The 13,819-nt window shown below is 40.7% G+C and overlaps 2 protein-coding genes across 8 annotated transcripts in view; one reads left to right on the forward strand and one right to left on the reverse strand.

Moving 5' to 3' along the window:
• Positions 1–222: 222 nt before the first annotated feature.
• On the reverse strand, positions 223–9,587 carry LOC109865737 (RNA-binding protein with serine-rich domain 1). 3 transcript variants are annotated; one of them, XM_031799543.1, is made up of 7 exons: positions 9,571–9,587; positions 3,928–4,077; positions 3,569–3,742; positions 2,903–3,008; positions 2,551–2,704; positions 940–1,084; positions 223–686 (listed from the first exon to the last, which is right to left on the reverse strand). In XM_031799543.1, exons 2-7 carry the CDS (start codon positions 4,044–4,046, stop codon positions 581–583), a joined length of 804 nt encoding a protein of 267 aa, XP_031655403.1. In that variant the 5' UTR covers positions 4,047–4,077; positions 9,571–9,587; the 3' UTR covers positions 223–580. The 3 variants fall into 3 exon arrangements, with proteins under 3 accessions (XP_031655403.1, XP_020309738.2, XP_020309740.1); XM_020454149.2 differs by lacking the exon at positions 9,571–9,587 and adding an exon at positions 4,728–4,817; XM_020454151.2 differs by lacking the exon at positions 9,571–9,587 and adding an exon at positions 4,355–4,738.
• The window catches only part of LOC109865423 (vesicle transport through interaction with t-SNAREs homolog 1A), a 166,746-nt gene continuing 158,090 nt past the window's right edge, over positions 5,164–13,819 (forward strand). For 2 of the 5 annotated variants that reach the window (XM_031799544.1, XM_031799549.1), the window contains exon 1: positions 5,168–5,367. In XM_031799544.1, coding sequence (XP_031655404.1) covers positions 5,274–5,367 — 94 coding nt within the window. In that variant the 5' untranslated portion in view covers positions 5,168–5,273. Of the gene's footprint in view, positions 5,368–13,819 lie in introns of all 5 variants that reach the window. The other 3 variants (XM_031799546.1, XM_031799547.1, XM_031799545.1) reach the window with 3 other exon arrangements.

The raw sequence follows: 13,819 nt of genomic DNA on the forward strand, positions 1-13,819 counted from the left end.
TAAAATAGTTATTTGAGGTGGCTTTACAGTTCTCACCGGAAGTGGTGTTTTACGCTTGTGTGCATGCACATGGTACACAAAACATCTTCTCTCAGTCTAGTCAGCCTACACTTCTGCATAATGATTGAGGTAACATGCTCTGAGGCTTGTATCAAGTGTAGCAAAGTGCCTAACTAACTACTCGAGGCACTATGGAATGTTGTAGCATGGTGTGATTGAGCCTGATGAAAACAAGTCAACTTTATTAAAACATCAGGCAGCACAGGTCAAGCTGGCTCAACTAAAGAGTTGTAACAAAAAACAAGAATTCTGTAATCACAATGTGTCAGCCACAACTCAGCTGTTGAGGACCAAAAAAAACCTGGCTTGAGAGCAGGGCTACAATACACTATGACGAGAGAAAGGCTGTCATGCTTTCACCTGTAATGTCCTCTGAGATCAGTGAACATGGAGGGAAGGACTAGGAAAGGAAGCTAAGTAGAACTTTGGATACAGCCATACTTTTACAGTGGAGAACGGGAAGGTGGGAGAAGGATAGGAGGGAGGAGAGTAGCTGTGAGGTGAGAGGTTTCAGGCAGCTCTACCGGGAGGAATTGGAGCTGGAGCGTGAGCGGTGGCGTCTGCGACCGGGTGAGCGCGAACGAGTCCTGCGGCGAACCGGAGAGCGTCTCCGTGGTGACCGAGACCTTTGGGAAACAGAGAGAGGAGGATGAAAACAAGGGGATGACAAAGGTCTTTAACTTTACAACTGAAGGGATACATGGTCATCTGCCATTCATTCTGTAATCAGGGATTCAGAACAGAGGATACAGATGTTACCATAATAAAATAATAGGAAGAAATCTTTGTGTAAATACAGAAATGTACTGTAAAACATGTCATTATTGTGACTGACAAACATCCACACACACATTGACATTAACACAGTAGGAGACGGACCTTCTCCTCAGGCGTGGAGGGGTGCGTCGCCACATCGGGGGTGGTGGGGGCATCCTGCGAGGAGGGGAGGGCCTGCGAGGGGGCGGGTGTATTACCCTAGGAGCCAGCACGGCAGTGGCTGTGATCTCCTGTCCGTCAATCTGACCTGCAGACAACAGAGGACAAATGGAGGTACATTTTTAAATGATGTTCTAATTGTATGATTCAGGTAAAAACTCGGAGGATAGGTTATGGACAGAGAGTTCAATAGAGTAGAGCGCTGTAGTTGACTTTTACAATGCATTCAAACTAGAGAAGCTAACTGCATGTACACTAGAGGTCGACAAATTCATTGGAATGGCCAATTAATTAGGGCCGATTTCAAGTTTTCATAACAATCAGAAATCTGTATTTTTGGACACCGATTTGGCCGTTGATTTTTGATTTTGAACACCTTTATTTAATCTTTATTAGGCAAGTCAGTTAAGAACACATTCTTATGTTCAATGATGGCCTAGGAACTGTGGGTTAACTGCCTTGTTCAGGGGCAGAACGACAGATTTTTACCTTGTCAGCTCTGGGATTCAATCTTTCAACCTTACAGTTTACTAGTCCAACGCTCTAACCACCTGCCTCTCATTGCACTGCACGAGGAGCCTGCCTGTTACAGGAATGCAGTAGAAGCCAAGGTAAGTTGCTAGCTAGCATTAAACTTATCTTATAAAAGATATTCTTTCACTGAAAGAATAAACATCTTGTTTTCGAGATGAGTTTCCGGATTCGACCATATTAATGACCTAAGGTTCGTATTTCTGTGTGTTATTATGTTATAACTAAGTCTATGATTTGATAGAGCAGTCTGACTGAGCGGTGGTAGGCACCAGCAGGCTCGTAAGCATTCATTCAAACATTTGCCAGCAGCTGTTTATGAATTCAAGCCAATCAACTCCCGAGATTAGGCTCGTGTAACCGATGTGAAATGGCTAGCTAGTTAGCAGGGTGCGCACTAATAGCGTTTCAAACGTCACTCGCTCTGAGACTTGGAGTAGTTGTTCCCCTTGCTCTGCATGGGTAACACTGCTTCGAGCCCAGGTAGGAGCGAGGAGAGGGATGGTGGCTATACTGTTACACTGGCAATACTAAAGTGCCTATAAGAATATCCATTAGTCAAAGGTTAAGGAAATACAATTGGTATAGAGGGAAATAGTCCTATAATTCCTATAATAACTACAACCTAAAACTTCTTACCTGGGAATATTGAAGACTCATGTTAAAAGGAACCACCAGCTTTCATATGTTCTCATGTTCTGAGCAAGGAACTTAAACATTAGCTTTCTACATGGCACATATTGCACTTTTACTTTCTTCTCCAACACTTTGTTTTTGCATTATTTAAACCAAATTGAACGTTTCATTATTTATTTGAGGCTAAATTGATTTTATTGATGTATTATATTAAGTTAAAATAAGTGTTCATTCAGTATTGTTGTAATTGTCATCATTACAAATAAAAAAAATCGTCCGATTAATCGGTATTGGCTTTTTTTGGTCCTCCAATAATCAGTATCGGCGTTGAAAAATCATAATCGGTCGACCTCTAATGTACACCCAGAACCATTGGTCTCCACCAACCTCCATCCATGTGTTTTAGAGCCTTCTCAGCCTCATCGGCATTCTCAAACTCCACGTAGGCGTAGCCCTTTGACAGGTGTGAGCGGAGCCTGTCCACAGGCATGTCAATCATCTTGATTTTGCCATAGGAGCTGAAGATCTCCTGGATGTGTTCCTGAACAGAGCAGAGACTTTAGTCAAAACCCACCCCCAAGATATTGCTCCCTACTTCAACAAACCTCCAATGCCTTCAACATGCGGTCTGCAGCTTGACACAAAAAATGCATTCAAATAGGCTATATGGAATCCCATTGATGTGCACATACACTGTATTCATGTACACTTGGAGACTGGGTGAGTCATTGTGACTCACCTTGACAACGTTTCTGGTGAGGCGGCCCAGGTACACCTTGGTTGGTCGGGAGCTGGGGCTCCTCTTACGCCTCTCCTTGTCATCCTTTTTCACTGATGACTTGGATCTAGAGAACAAACAGAAGAGGTCTTACTCTATTCCTTCACTCAAAAAAGAGGTCACTTCCAAGATCACATCTCCTTAATCCTGTTTTTGGATTAGCTTTAGGAATGATCACAAACCCTGGTCCAGCAGAGTTACAGAGCATGCAGGCTTTTTTGTCAGCCCAGCACTAACATACCTGAAACAACTAATGAAGGTTTAAATGTTAAACCATTAGGTGAACTGAAAGTATTTAGTGCTGGTGTGGAACAAAAGCCGGCACACTTTAACTCAGGGCTGGGATTGGAGACCACTGCTTTACCCTTTACAGGTCACATGTAACAGTTTAACTTTCATCTGTCCCCTCACCCCTACCTGGGCTCGAACCAGGGACCCTCTGCACACATCAACAACTGCCTCCCACAAAGCATCGTTACCCATCGCTCCACAAAAGCCGTGGCCCTTGCAGAGCAAGGGGAACCCCTACTTCAAGGTCTCCGAGCGAGTGACGTCACCGATTGAAACGCTATTAGCGCACACCACCGCTAAGTAGCTAGCCATTTCACATCGGTTACACACACATACTTGGACCGTGAGCGGCGGTGGTTGTCGTGGCGGCGGCGACTGGGGCTGGGCGACCCGGAGCTGGTTGAGCTAGAAGATCGGGAGCTGGAAGACCCGGAGCGGCTTGAGGCAGAGGAGGAACTGGAGCCACTGGAAGAACCGGAGCTGGAGCCAGAGCTGCTACTGGAGCTGGACCTGAGTGAAGAACGGGAGAGGGGCTTACTTTAGACCCGAGTGAAGACAGAAAGATGGGCTTACTGTGGGGCATCAGAAAGCAGTGACTGCGGATATAAGTTGTCTGATAAAAACAAGAGATGCTATGGTAAGGGTACAGTAATAGTAAGAGAGAAGAGAAAGGACATCAACATATTGTGTCTGACCTGCTGCTCCCAGTGGAGCTACGTCGCTTGCGTCCCTTCTCCTTCTCCCTGCCCTTCTCAGGTTTCTCCTTGGTGGCACCCGTTTTCTCCTTCCCTCGCTCTTTTGCCTTGTCATCCATATGCTCCTTCCTCCTCACTGGAGAAGGCGCCCTGTAGATTGATAGTAGAATGACTGTCTATATCTAGCTAGAGGACAAGTAGAAACTATTCAGACTTTAGCTACAATTCCAGTCTGTGATGCAATGTTGCATATACAGTATGTTTGTGAGCTTGCTCGTGAAACTCTAAGGCACATAACGTTACACATCTATAATCCAAATATATCCTGTTGGCTTGATAATTTCAGTGCTGTAAACATTGTCTTGCTTCATATCTGTCAGCTGATAATTCCGGGAAATGGCGGGAAAAACGATCTAACGTTACTTACGTTGTAGACTGAATCTGATTCGAATTTTCTGAACCGACAATAAGTCAAATCTGTCTGTGCCTTTGAGCAAGGCACGTAACCATGGTTTGCTAAAGGGGCGCCATACTACTATGGTTGACCCTGTAAAAACAACACATTTCCCTGCACCTATCCGGTGTGTGACAATAAAACATATTTGTATGTTTTTTTTGGCTGACGTGCCCATACAACTAGCTTGATCTAGATACCCTCTATTTTGCTAATTCAACGACACATCGGTGAAATATACTCTTGAGTCAAACTGTGTTTCCTAAAACAACAACATATCATACATCATACGTCTATATACAATCGTTAATTCGACGATTAAAGTGGATTGAAAAGGAACATTTACATATTTGTTCTGGTTGCAGCAACAAGTCGCAGAGAGATGACGTTGCAAAGTTGAACCGGAGAATGTGACATTTCTAAAGACGCGCAGCTCCCTCTGCTGTATTTTATTGGAATAGGACTCTTTGGGAGGTATACATTGTGTATCACATTTTGATACATGAAAGACAAAATGTGGGATTAGTAGAGATTGTAGCAACATTCTTTATTCTGTATAAATGTTCGATGTCTTCTTAAAAACAAATGGTTTATTATATTTCAATGTGATGAAGCTATAAATAAATGTGTAGCTAATGCATAAACTGTAGTTAATGCGATGTCTTTCATTTCTCTGTACACGTATTTTTTTTTCTGGCCACGCATGGAGAAAGTTTTGACACTTCATTGGAAGAACCAGTGAATTAGTTAACAGTTGCTGCTTTCTTACCGGATAACATTTTCTGTAACGCAACACGGAAGTGACGGCCCGCCTTCGCAGAAAACGTTGTTTTGCTTCATCTTCAGCTACTTTTCAGCCAAGAAGACACCTGTTTTACAGTCAAACTTCACTATGTCTTCAGATTTTGAAGCCTATGAACAGGACTTTGGAACCCTGACAGCAGAAATAACCAACAAAATTGGAAGGATTCCCAAATTAGGTGGAGGTAAACCACGTTAAGCTCTATTAGTTTGCCAACGAATGACTTCTGTCATGTCAACAAATGAATAATGCAGCTAGCTAGCTAGTTTCACATGACACGTATTTTACGCAAATGTCATCATATTCACTGCCGAGTATTTAGCTCCCTAAAGCAATTCAACTAGCTTTGTGCTAGTGAAATAACGACGTTACCTATCCAACTAACGTTAACTAGGTATTTAGTTTGTCAGCAATCTAGCTAACGTTCGCTATCAAATAGCCATTAATAGGTCTTGAGCATTCATATGCTGTGCTGACAAACTCACAGCAGTTTAATTCTACATTTATGATGATATGTTCTTGAAGGGAGATTGAATCCTGGTTCAATGGCAATAGGTTGTCCGGCTCCTAGAATTGGTACTTAATATTTTATATTATCTTTCAATCATGTACCTAAGCTAAACATAATAGGATTGGACTTTTAATAAAGTAAAACGAGACTTTATTCATATCTAGAACATGATGTGGGCTACATTGACAAATAAATAATTGTCTTGTTTGTGAAGATGTAGGCTTTAGTGGGACTGAATTGTTGAGTCAAGCCACTTAAGTGTAGTAGACCTAATCCATCATTTTATTTTTTCATAGTTCCACTTCTAAAGTGGGTAATAAGATATAAAGTAGGCCTACATCTAAGAAACGAGATGAAATTGCCCTTCCTTCCTACATTTATTTAACCTCAAAACAGAAGAGGGTTTCGACACCCATCTCAGATTGTTCTGAAATAGTTTGATAGAAATGGATAAGATTAGCATTCCTAAAAACATTATTTTGTTTAAATATAATTTTAACCCATTTTAATTTATAGGATTCATATCATCTTCAAAAATATAGTACCTAACATCTGATTTGGACCATACTACTTCCTAAAAATGAGTAAGACATGAAGAATTCAATCCAATTATCAAAGCCATTCACAGACTAGAGGATGACCGATTAATCGGAATAGCCGTTTCATAACAATCGGAAATCGGTATTTTCGATTTGGCCGATTTAAAAAAATTAAAATAAATTGGGTGTGTTTTTTTGTTTTATACTTTTATTTAATCTTTATTTAACTAGGCAAGTCAGTTAAGAACACATTCTTATTTTCAATGATGGCCTAGGAACGGTGGGTTAACTGCCTAGTTCAGGGGCAGAACGACAGATTTTCACCTTGTCAGCTCGGGGGATGCAATCTTGCAACCTTACAGTTAACTCGTCCAACGCCATAACGACTTGCCTCTCTCTCGTTGCACTCCACAAGGAGACTGCCTGTTACAAGCCAAGATAAGTTCCTAGCTAGCATTAAACGTATCTTATAAAAACAATCAATCAATCATAATCACTAGTTAACTACACATGGTTGATATTACTAGATATTATCTAGCGTGTCCTGTGTTGCATATAATCTGACTGAGCATACAAGTATCTAACTGAGCGGTGGTAGGCAGAAGCAGGCGCGAAAACATTCATTCAAACAGCACTTTCTTTGCGTTTTGCCAGCAGCTCTTCATTGTGTGTCGAGCATTGCGCTGTTTATGACTTCAAGCCTATCAACTCCTGAGATGAGGCTGGTGTAACTTAAGTGAGATGGCTAGCTAGTTAGCGCGTGCTAATAGCGTTACAAACATCACTCGCTCTGAGCCTTGGAGTGGTTATTTTCCTTGCTCTGCATGGGTAACGCTGCTTCGAGGGTGGCTGTTGTCATTGTGTTCCTGGTTCGAGCCCAGGGAGGAGCGAGGAGAGGGACAGAATCTATACTGTTACACTGGCAATACTAAAGTGCCTATAAGAATAGTCAAAGGTATATGAAATACAAATGGTATAGAGGGAAATAGTCCTATAATTCCTGTAATAACTACAACCTAAAACATCTTACCTGGGAATATTGAAGACTCATGTTAAAAGGAACCACCAGCTTTCATATGTTCTCATGTTCTGAATAAGGAACTTAAACGTTAGCTTTCTTACATGGCACATATTGCACTTTTACTTTCTTCTCCAACACTTTTGTTTTTGCATTTATTTAAACCAAATTGAACATGTTTCATTATTTATTTGAGGCTAAATTGATTTTATTGATGTATTATATTAAGTTAAAATAAGTATTCATTCAGTATTGTTGTAATTGTCATTATTACAACAACAACAAAAAAATTGGCAGATTAATCGTTATCGGCTTTTTTGGTCCTCCAATAATCGGTATCGGCGTTGAAAAAAATCATAATCGGTCGACCTCTATCACAGACCCTCCACACCACACTAGAGAGCAATAGGCACTAACTCCGCCATGGTTTGTTGGACAAAGCCTATGGGAATATGAATGGAGTTTTTGTAGGGGTTTTGGATAAAGGCCGGAAATAAGGTCTGTGGTAAACACAGGCTTTGGAGAACTTATAGATTTTGTTCTATGAGATCATCTTCATTAGTTAAGGTTACATTTTGTGGATTTAATGCATTTATCCCCCCCCAAAAAAGCACATTAAGGCTTCCTAATTAATAAAGGTTATGTTAACTGACTGGTATTATCTCATAGAACAAAACGTATAAGGTCTCCTAAGCCTGTGTTAACCTCAGACCATATTTTTGCCCTTTATCCCAAAACCCTATTCTTTCCCCATAAGGATGACTGAACGAACAAGACGTATCTCTCATTTCTGGTTTTTGACTACAAGCTGGTGAATGCTATTAGCTGAATTTCTCAGAGATCAAATACAATTTAAAACAGGCAATAGTAAACACGTTGTCCACCACGAATGATGCAGCACCTTTTGGCCAATTGAGATATTGTGTGTGATTTAACACGTTTTGGTTAATTACTGTAAAGTAGCTGCCACCTTGGGCCAAATAGTGTAATTTTGTAACTGACTGATCTCTATAGCGAAGATGCATCATTTATCCACGTTTAGAGATATCAGGTGTGACGAACGTACTAACACACAGAGACAAATCCACAGTCCCTTCCCTGATTTCCACAGTCCCCTCCCTGATTTCCACAGTCCCCTCCATGATTTCATCGATATGAATGTTCTTGCATATGTTAAGTCTTGACAGTGTTTGCAACATGTGTACCAAATATAGTTACAATATGAATATCCTTGATGGATTTATATGCATTTATGTGCCAGACCATGCCCATGTGAATGATTATTGGCCAATAGTGGCCATGTTGTTTTAGGTACTAGTCTGGAAAATATTGCGTTGAGAGAACCTTTATCCAAAGATGCCACATATCAAATTTTGTGTAGCTCAGTCATTTGGTGCCAGAAGAGTAGCGTTTTTTAAAGTGGAAAATCCATTATGGTGGACCACAGGCAGATTTGTTCCTTGTGAGGAGAGGTACCTATGTACCAAATTTCATGACTGTTGGTCAAACGGGGTGAGGGGCGTGACCTTTCAAAGTTTGCATTTTCAATCTCTTATTATAGTGCCACCATCTGGCCAATCAGTGTAATTTAGTAAATGCCAGATCTGTATGGCAAAACACATAATTCAGCCAAGTTGTCAAAACTGGGCCTGTACTGTCTGCAATATCTCGTGGGACTTATGTACGTAGAGTTGATTAACTATAGTGCCCCATAACGGACGGAGACGGATCCACAGTGGGGGACAATAAACCATACAACTCTATGCACAAGGACTTCTTTAAACAATTTCCCCAAAAATGTTTACTAATACACATTTACTTGAACAGTTCAGATGCAAAGTTGGGTAACGTGATCACAGTTGGTGCTGAGCTCAAATATTTATTGTGAATGCTTCTAGTTTAGTCTAGCATAGGTCTAGGTATAGTATAGGTCTAGTAGAAGTCTCCTTGCAAGTGAACAATTGTCTGACTTCTGTTTGCAGATGGATTAGTATATTTGTATATTAGTATATTTGTAGTACGTCTTGTCCTCTGCCAGGGATTTGGAGTGGGTGGAGGGAGAATGAGCCTAACAATGTTCGAATTTGGTATCACTGCAGTTATGCATGAGATCTACGAGGAATGACAAGAAACACCTATACCCATTGAACTGGGGATCAAATGTTTAAGACACAAGTGCATCGGTCTGCAGATCCCAAAAATCGATCCAAATGTAGCATGCGTCGGTCAGAAAATCGATTTGAACATTTCGAATTTCGAATTGCTGGTTCACAATATTTTTTTGCTCATATTACATTCGTTCTACCTTCCGAAAATTACCTCCTATTTTGTGACAACTGATTCGTCCTGTCCTTCAGCGTCGAACTCCATGTAGCCGCTCACTCTGCCCAGCTTCGCGTGTTGACCAATGCAAGGTAGACGGCCGGTTCCTGATCTTGCACATCTGCGCAGCACAGTCAGCATTCAAATACTAAAATGGCTTGCGTGATATGAGGATTCATTAGTTGAGTGACAACCTATATCAATTGCTAGCTTATTGTTATATATGAGCTGTTCAAGATGGTGTTTTACCAGAATAAAAGTCAGCTACTGCAGACAGAACTCTCATCTGGCAACGTGGGCCAGCATCCCTGTGCAATGATTTCTACTCCTTATAGTCCACGGCGTGACGAATTCAGGCTGTTCTGAGGGCAAAAGGGGGTGTCAACTCAATATTAGGAAGGTGTTCCTAATGTTTTGTACACACAATATATATTCATTGGCCATGTCATAGCTAAATTATGAAAATGTACACATATTGAGCTCAAACACTTAATGTGCAGAAATGACAACTTAATAAGTGGGTGATGGTGATTTCAGAACCAGAGTGAGGGGACATAAAAAGGTGACTTTGGTGACTTTGCCACTAATCTGATTGTGGTAGTGGGGTGGTAGATGCCTAGTCTACCTTATGGCTCAGATCAGATGCCTACATTGTAAATACACCATTTATTTATTTTTATTTAACCTTTATTTAACCAGGAAGGGCTCATTGAGTTTTAAAATCTCTTTTTCAAGAGTGTCCTGGCCAAGATGGGCAGCACCAAGTCATTACAAAAATTACAGACAAACAACATGAAAAACTACAAGTAATCTAGTAAAAACCACAGAATTCACAAGAGTATAACAAAATCAAAACCAGCAAATTAAAAACATTGACAGGTCAGGGAATCAGTCTCAAGATCATTCATCAGTGATTTAAAAATACCAATCGGGACAAGTTCTTCCAGTTTAAAAGTATTTTGTAAGGCGTTCCAAGACGATGGCACAGAGTACATAAAAACCCTTTTACCAAATTCAGTTCGGACATTTGGAACAGTTGGCATGATAAAGTCCAGCGAACGAAGAGAGTACCCACCAGATTTCTGAACAATAATGCCCAAATAAAAAGGTAGTAAACCCAAAATGTCTTTGTAAATAAATGTATACCAGTGCCTGAGCCTACGAGTGACTAGAGAAGGCCAGCCAACTCTGGTATACAAAGTGCAGTGGTGCGTGGGTTTTGCAGTTTTAAAATAAATCTCAAAGTGCCATGGTGAAGGGTGTCAATTGATCTCGAACACTGAGCGGAAGCATTCATATATAAAATATCCCCATAGTCTAGTAAACACATAAATGTAGCTGATACTAGCCTCCTTCTGGCTTCAAAAGAAAAACAGGCCTTATTCCTAAAGTAAAATCCCAATTTCAGCGTCAATTTTTTTGTAAGTTGTTGAATATGCAATTTAAAAGAGGCCGCCATCAATTAAAATTCCAAGATATTTATATGAGGTTACAACCTCAATCTCCTTGCCCTGACAGGTAGTAATAGGTGAAAGGTTCAGAGGTCTATTTCTTTCTTTAGAAAACACCATTAGTTTAGTTTTGTCAGTATTGAGGATAAGCTTCAATTGACACAAGGTATGTTGAACAGTATTAAAAGCAGTTTGCAAGTTCTGGAAAGCTTTTATAAGAGACGAGGCACAACAGTAAATAACAGTATCATCAGCATAAAAATGAAGTTGCGCATTTTGGACATTTGTCTAAATCATTTATATAAATAGTGAATAAGAGAGGACCAAGTACAGAGCCTTGGGGCACACCATTAAAGACAGACAATTTAACAGACATAAGCCCATCAAATTGAGTGCACTGAGTTCTATCAGACAGATAGTAAGCAAACCATTCAACTGCATGCTCTGAAAGACCTACACTTGACAATCTCTGCCTTAGTATAGCATGATCAACTGTATCAAAAGCCTTAGAGAGATCAATAAACACAGTGCTGTTTTTTCTCAAGGGCTTCAGTGATATCATTTAAAACGTTCATGGCTGCTGAAATTGTGCTATGCTTATTCCTGAAGCCTGATTGGTACATTGATAAAATAGAGTTAGTAAATAAAAACTATTTTAGCTGTTCACTCACAAGGGTTTCAAGTATTTTCACCATAGACATGCATCACACACACACACACACACACACACACACACACACACACACACACACACACACACACACACACACAAAGTCAGCTCAGACAGATCCAGCTCAGAGGCCCAACTCAATTTCCGTGATGGTTAAACGTTTTTAGTGTAAACTTAAGCTACTAAAACCAGATATAAAGTATGTATAGAAGATAATGTAGAAATATATTTTGAAATAAGAGAGAACTAACAATCACCCGCCCCCGCTGCCATCTTTGCCACCCAGCTGAAAAATAATCCTGGTTGAAACACTGCGTATCTGATCGTCTTGAAAGGGAAAGATACACATCCTAAGATCTACCCATTACTAACTTTTCTGTCTTTAGTCTCAATTTTAACTAGATTAATTTCACCTTTTTGTTCATGCCTTTTAGGAATGATCTCCTGAAATTAGGATAACGATAACAGAGACTGTAGAGAGGCCTGAGAGCCTAACATCATGTAATCATAACTGTAAATATATCTGTACTGGTCTCATAGTTAAGTAAGCACTTTATTTGAAAACCAAAGGCTGTCTACCTATTCACCGGCCACAGCCTGTTCACCCACTGAACAACAAACAAAAGATCCTGCAGCTGGCATTGTCTTCCTTTGCTTAGCTCATATTTGATAGGTCTGTTGCTTGTTTATTTTCCTATGCTATGGCTCATGGGAATTTACATTCGATTTGAATTGTCATGGTTTGAATTGGCTTCTTGACGGAAACAATGTGTCTCTTCCACAGTGTAATTTCCCCACGTTTCACACCACCCAGCATGTTAAAATAAGCCCACATGAATATGAACTAAGGTGGAAGCCCATGATACCCAGTAGTCATTGTTACGTGTCCTCTGCTCCTACCAAAACAGTTTGCACTTGAATTTCAATTCCATTCCTACTCATGAAGACATTTCTCATGTCTTTCTCTCCTCCCTCAAGTGCCTGAGTTGTGCCCGTCGGTTGGCAGCCCTCAATTTCATACGATGACAATGGCTACGACAAAAGCTTTTTGTCCCCAGTGGATGCTGTGTTTCCCGACATCACTTATACACAATCGCAGATAATGGCTGTGGCACGCGAAGAAACGTCCTTGACCCTCTCTTGGCCAAGCCTTCAGCGTTCACGCCAGAATCAAATTGATAATGTGTTTTTATTTTGCTTTGTTACTGTCCGAAAAATGTGTGACTGAGGTTTGAATAAGAGTACAATGTATTGCAAGGTCTCGTTCCATTAAACATGGATCTATTTTTTTTCTCAAGAGTGTTTATGGAAAGCTGAAGGCCTGTCAATCACTGGTTATTAAATATTGAGCAGAGATACCGAGCTCAACTTACATTTTTTTGCGGCCTGTTTACAAAACGACTCATCCGTCAGACTGCGGCTCTCCTAGTAAATAGCCATGCATATTTCAGGATCATCTTGTCCAGGCCAATGCTGGAGAGGGCTACACCAGCTCACCTCGAGGAGAATCGCCCCCGGCTGTTTACTTGTGTAGGCTGTGAGGTTTTCAAATTGGATTTGATGTCTGACAAAAGGCAGTGCAGACTCAGGGGTAAAACAATGAAGATCTTCTCTTGGTTTTCACACTGTTACGCCCTGTTACTGAGAGGCTAGCCTTGTGGTTGGTTTTCACACTGTTACGCCCTGTTACTGAGAGGCTAGCCTTGTGGTTGGTTTTCACACTGTTACGCCCTGTTACTGAGAGGCTAGCCTTGTGGTTGGTTTTCACACTGTTACGCCCTGTTACTGAGAGGCTAGCCTTGTGGTTGGTTTTTGATCTGGAAGTTTCTAATAGTGCGGGATTTCAGCTACATGTCAGTTGTTGAAAATCTGGTCAATTAGGCCTATTTAACAAACATTGGTCCATAGCAGGGTAGGTCTTTTATAATGATCCTTGACTTCTTAGATGTTGGTTTCAACTCTGGGCCATCAAGGCATCAGTTTACGTCAGACTAATAAAATATGATATGTCCAAATGTGGACCGAGAATATTAGGAGTATTTATCTCAATTGTTGTTGCTGCTACTAGGGATCGGTGCAAATACTCGAGTACACGATTCAAGATTTGCATTTGATTGCTGAAAAT

The sequence above is a fragment of the Oncorhynchus kisutch genome, linkage group LG20 (assembly GCF_002021735.2).
Source record: "Oncorhynchus kisutch isolate 150728-3 linkage group LG20, Okis_V2, whole genome shotgun sequence".
Classification (NCBI taxonomy): domain Eukaryota; kingdom Metazoa; phylum Chordata; class Actinopteri; order Salmoniformes; family Salmonidae; genus Oncorhynchus; species Oncorhynchus kisutch.

Coding starts and splice junctions, on each gene's coding strand:
- LOC109865737 (XM_020454149.2), bottom strand. CDS start 4,798: ATGTCACATTCTCCGGTTCAACTTTGCAACGTCATCTCTCTGCGACTT. Junction 4,078..4,727: donor GCTGCAACCAGAACAAATAT/GTAAATGTTCCT, acceptor ATCAATCTACAG/GGCGCCTTCTCCAGTGAGGA. Junction 1,085..2,550: donor TCTAAAACACATGGATGGAG/GTTGGTGGAGAC, acceptor TGTTGTCTGCAG/GTCAGATTGACGGACAGGAG.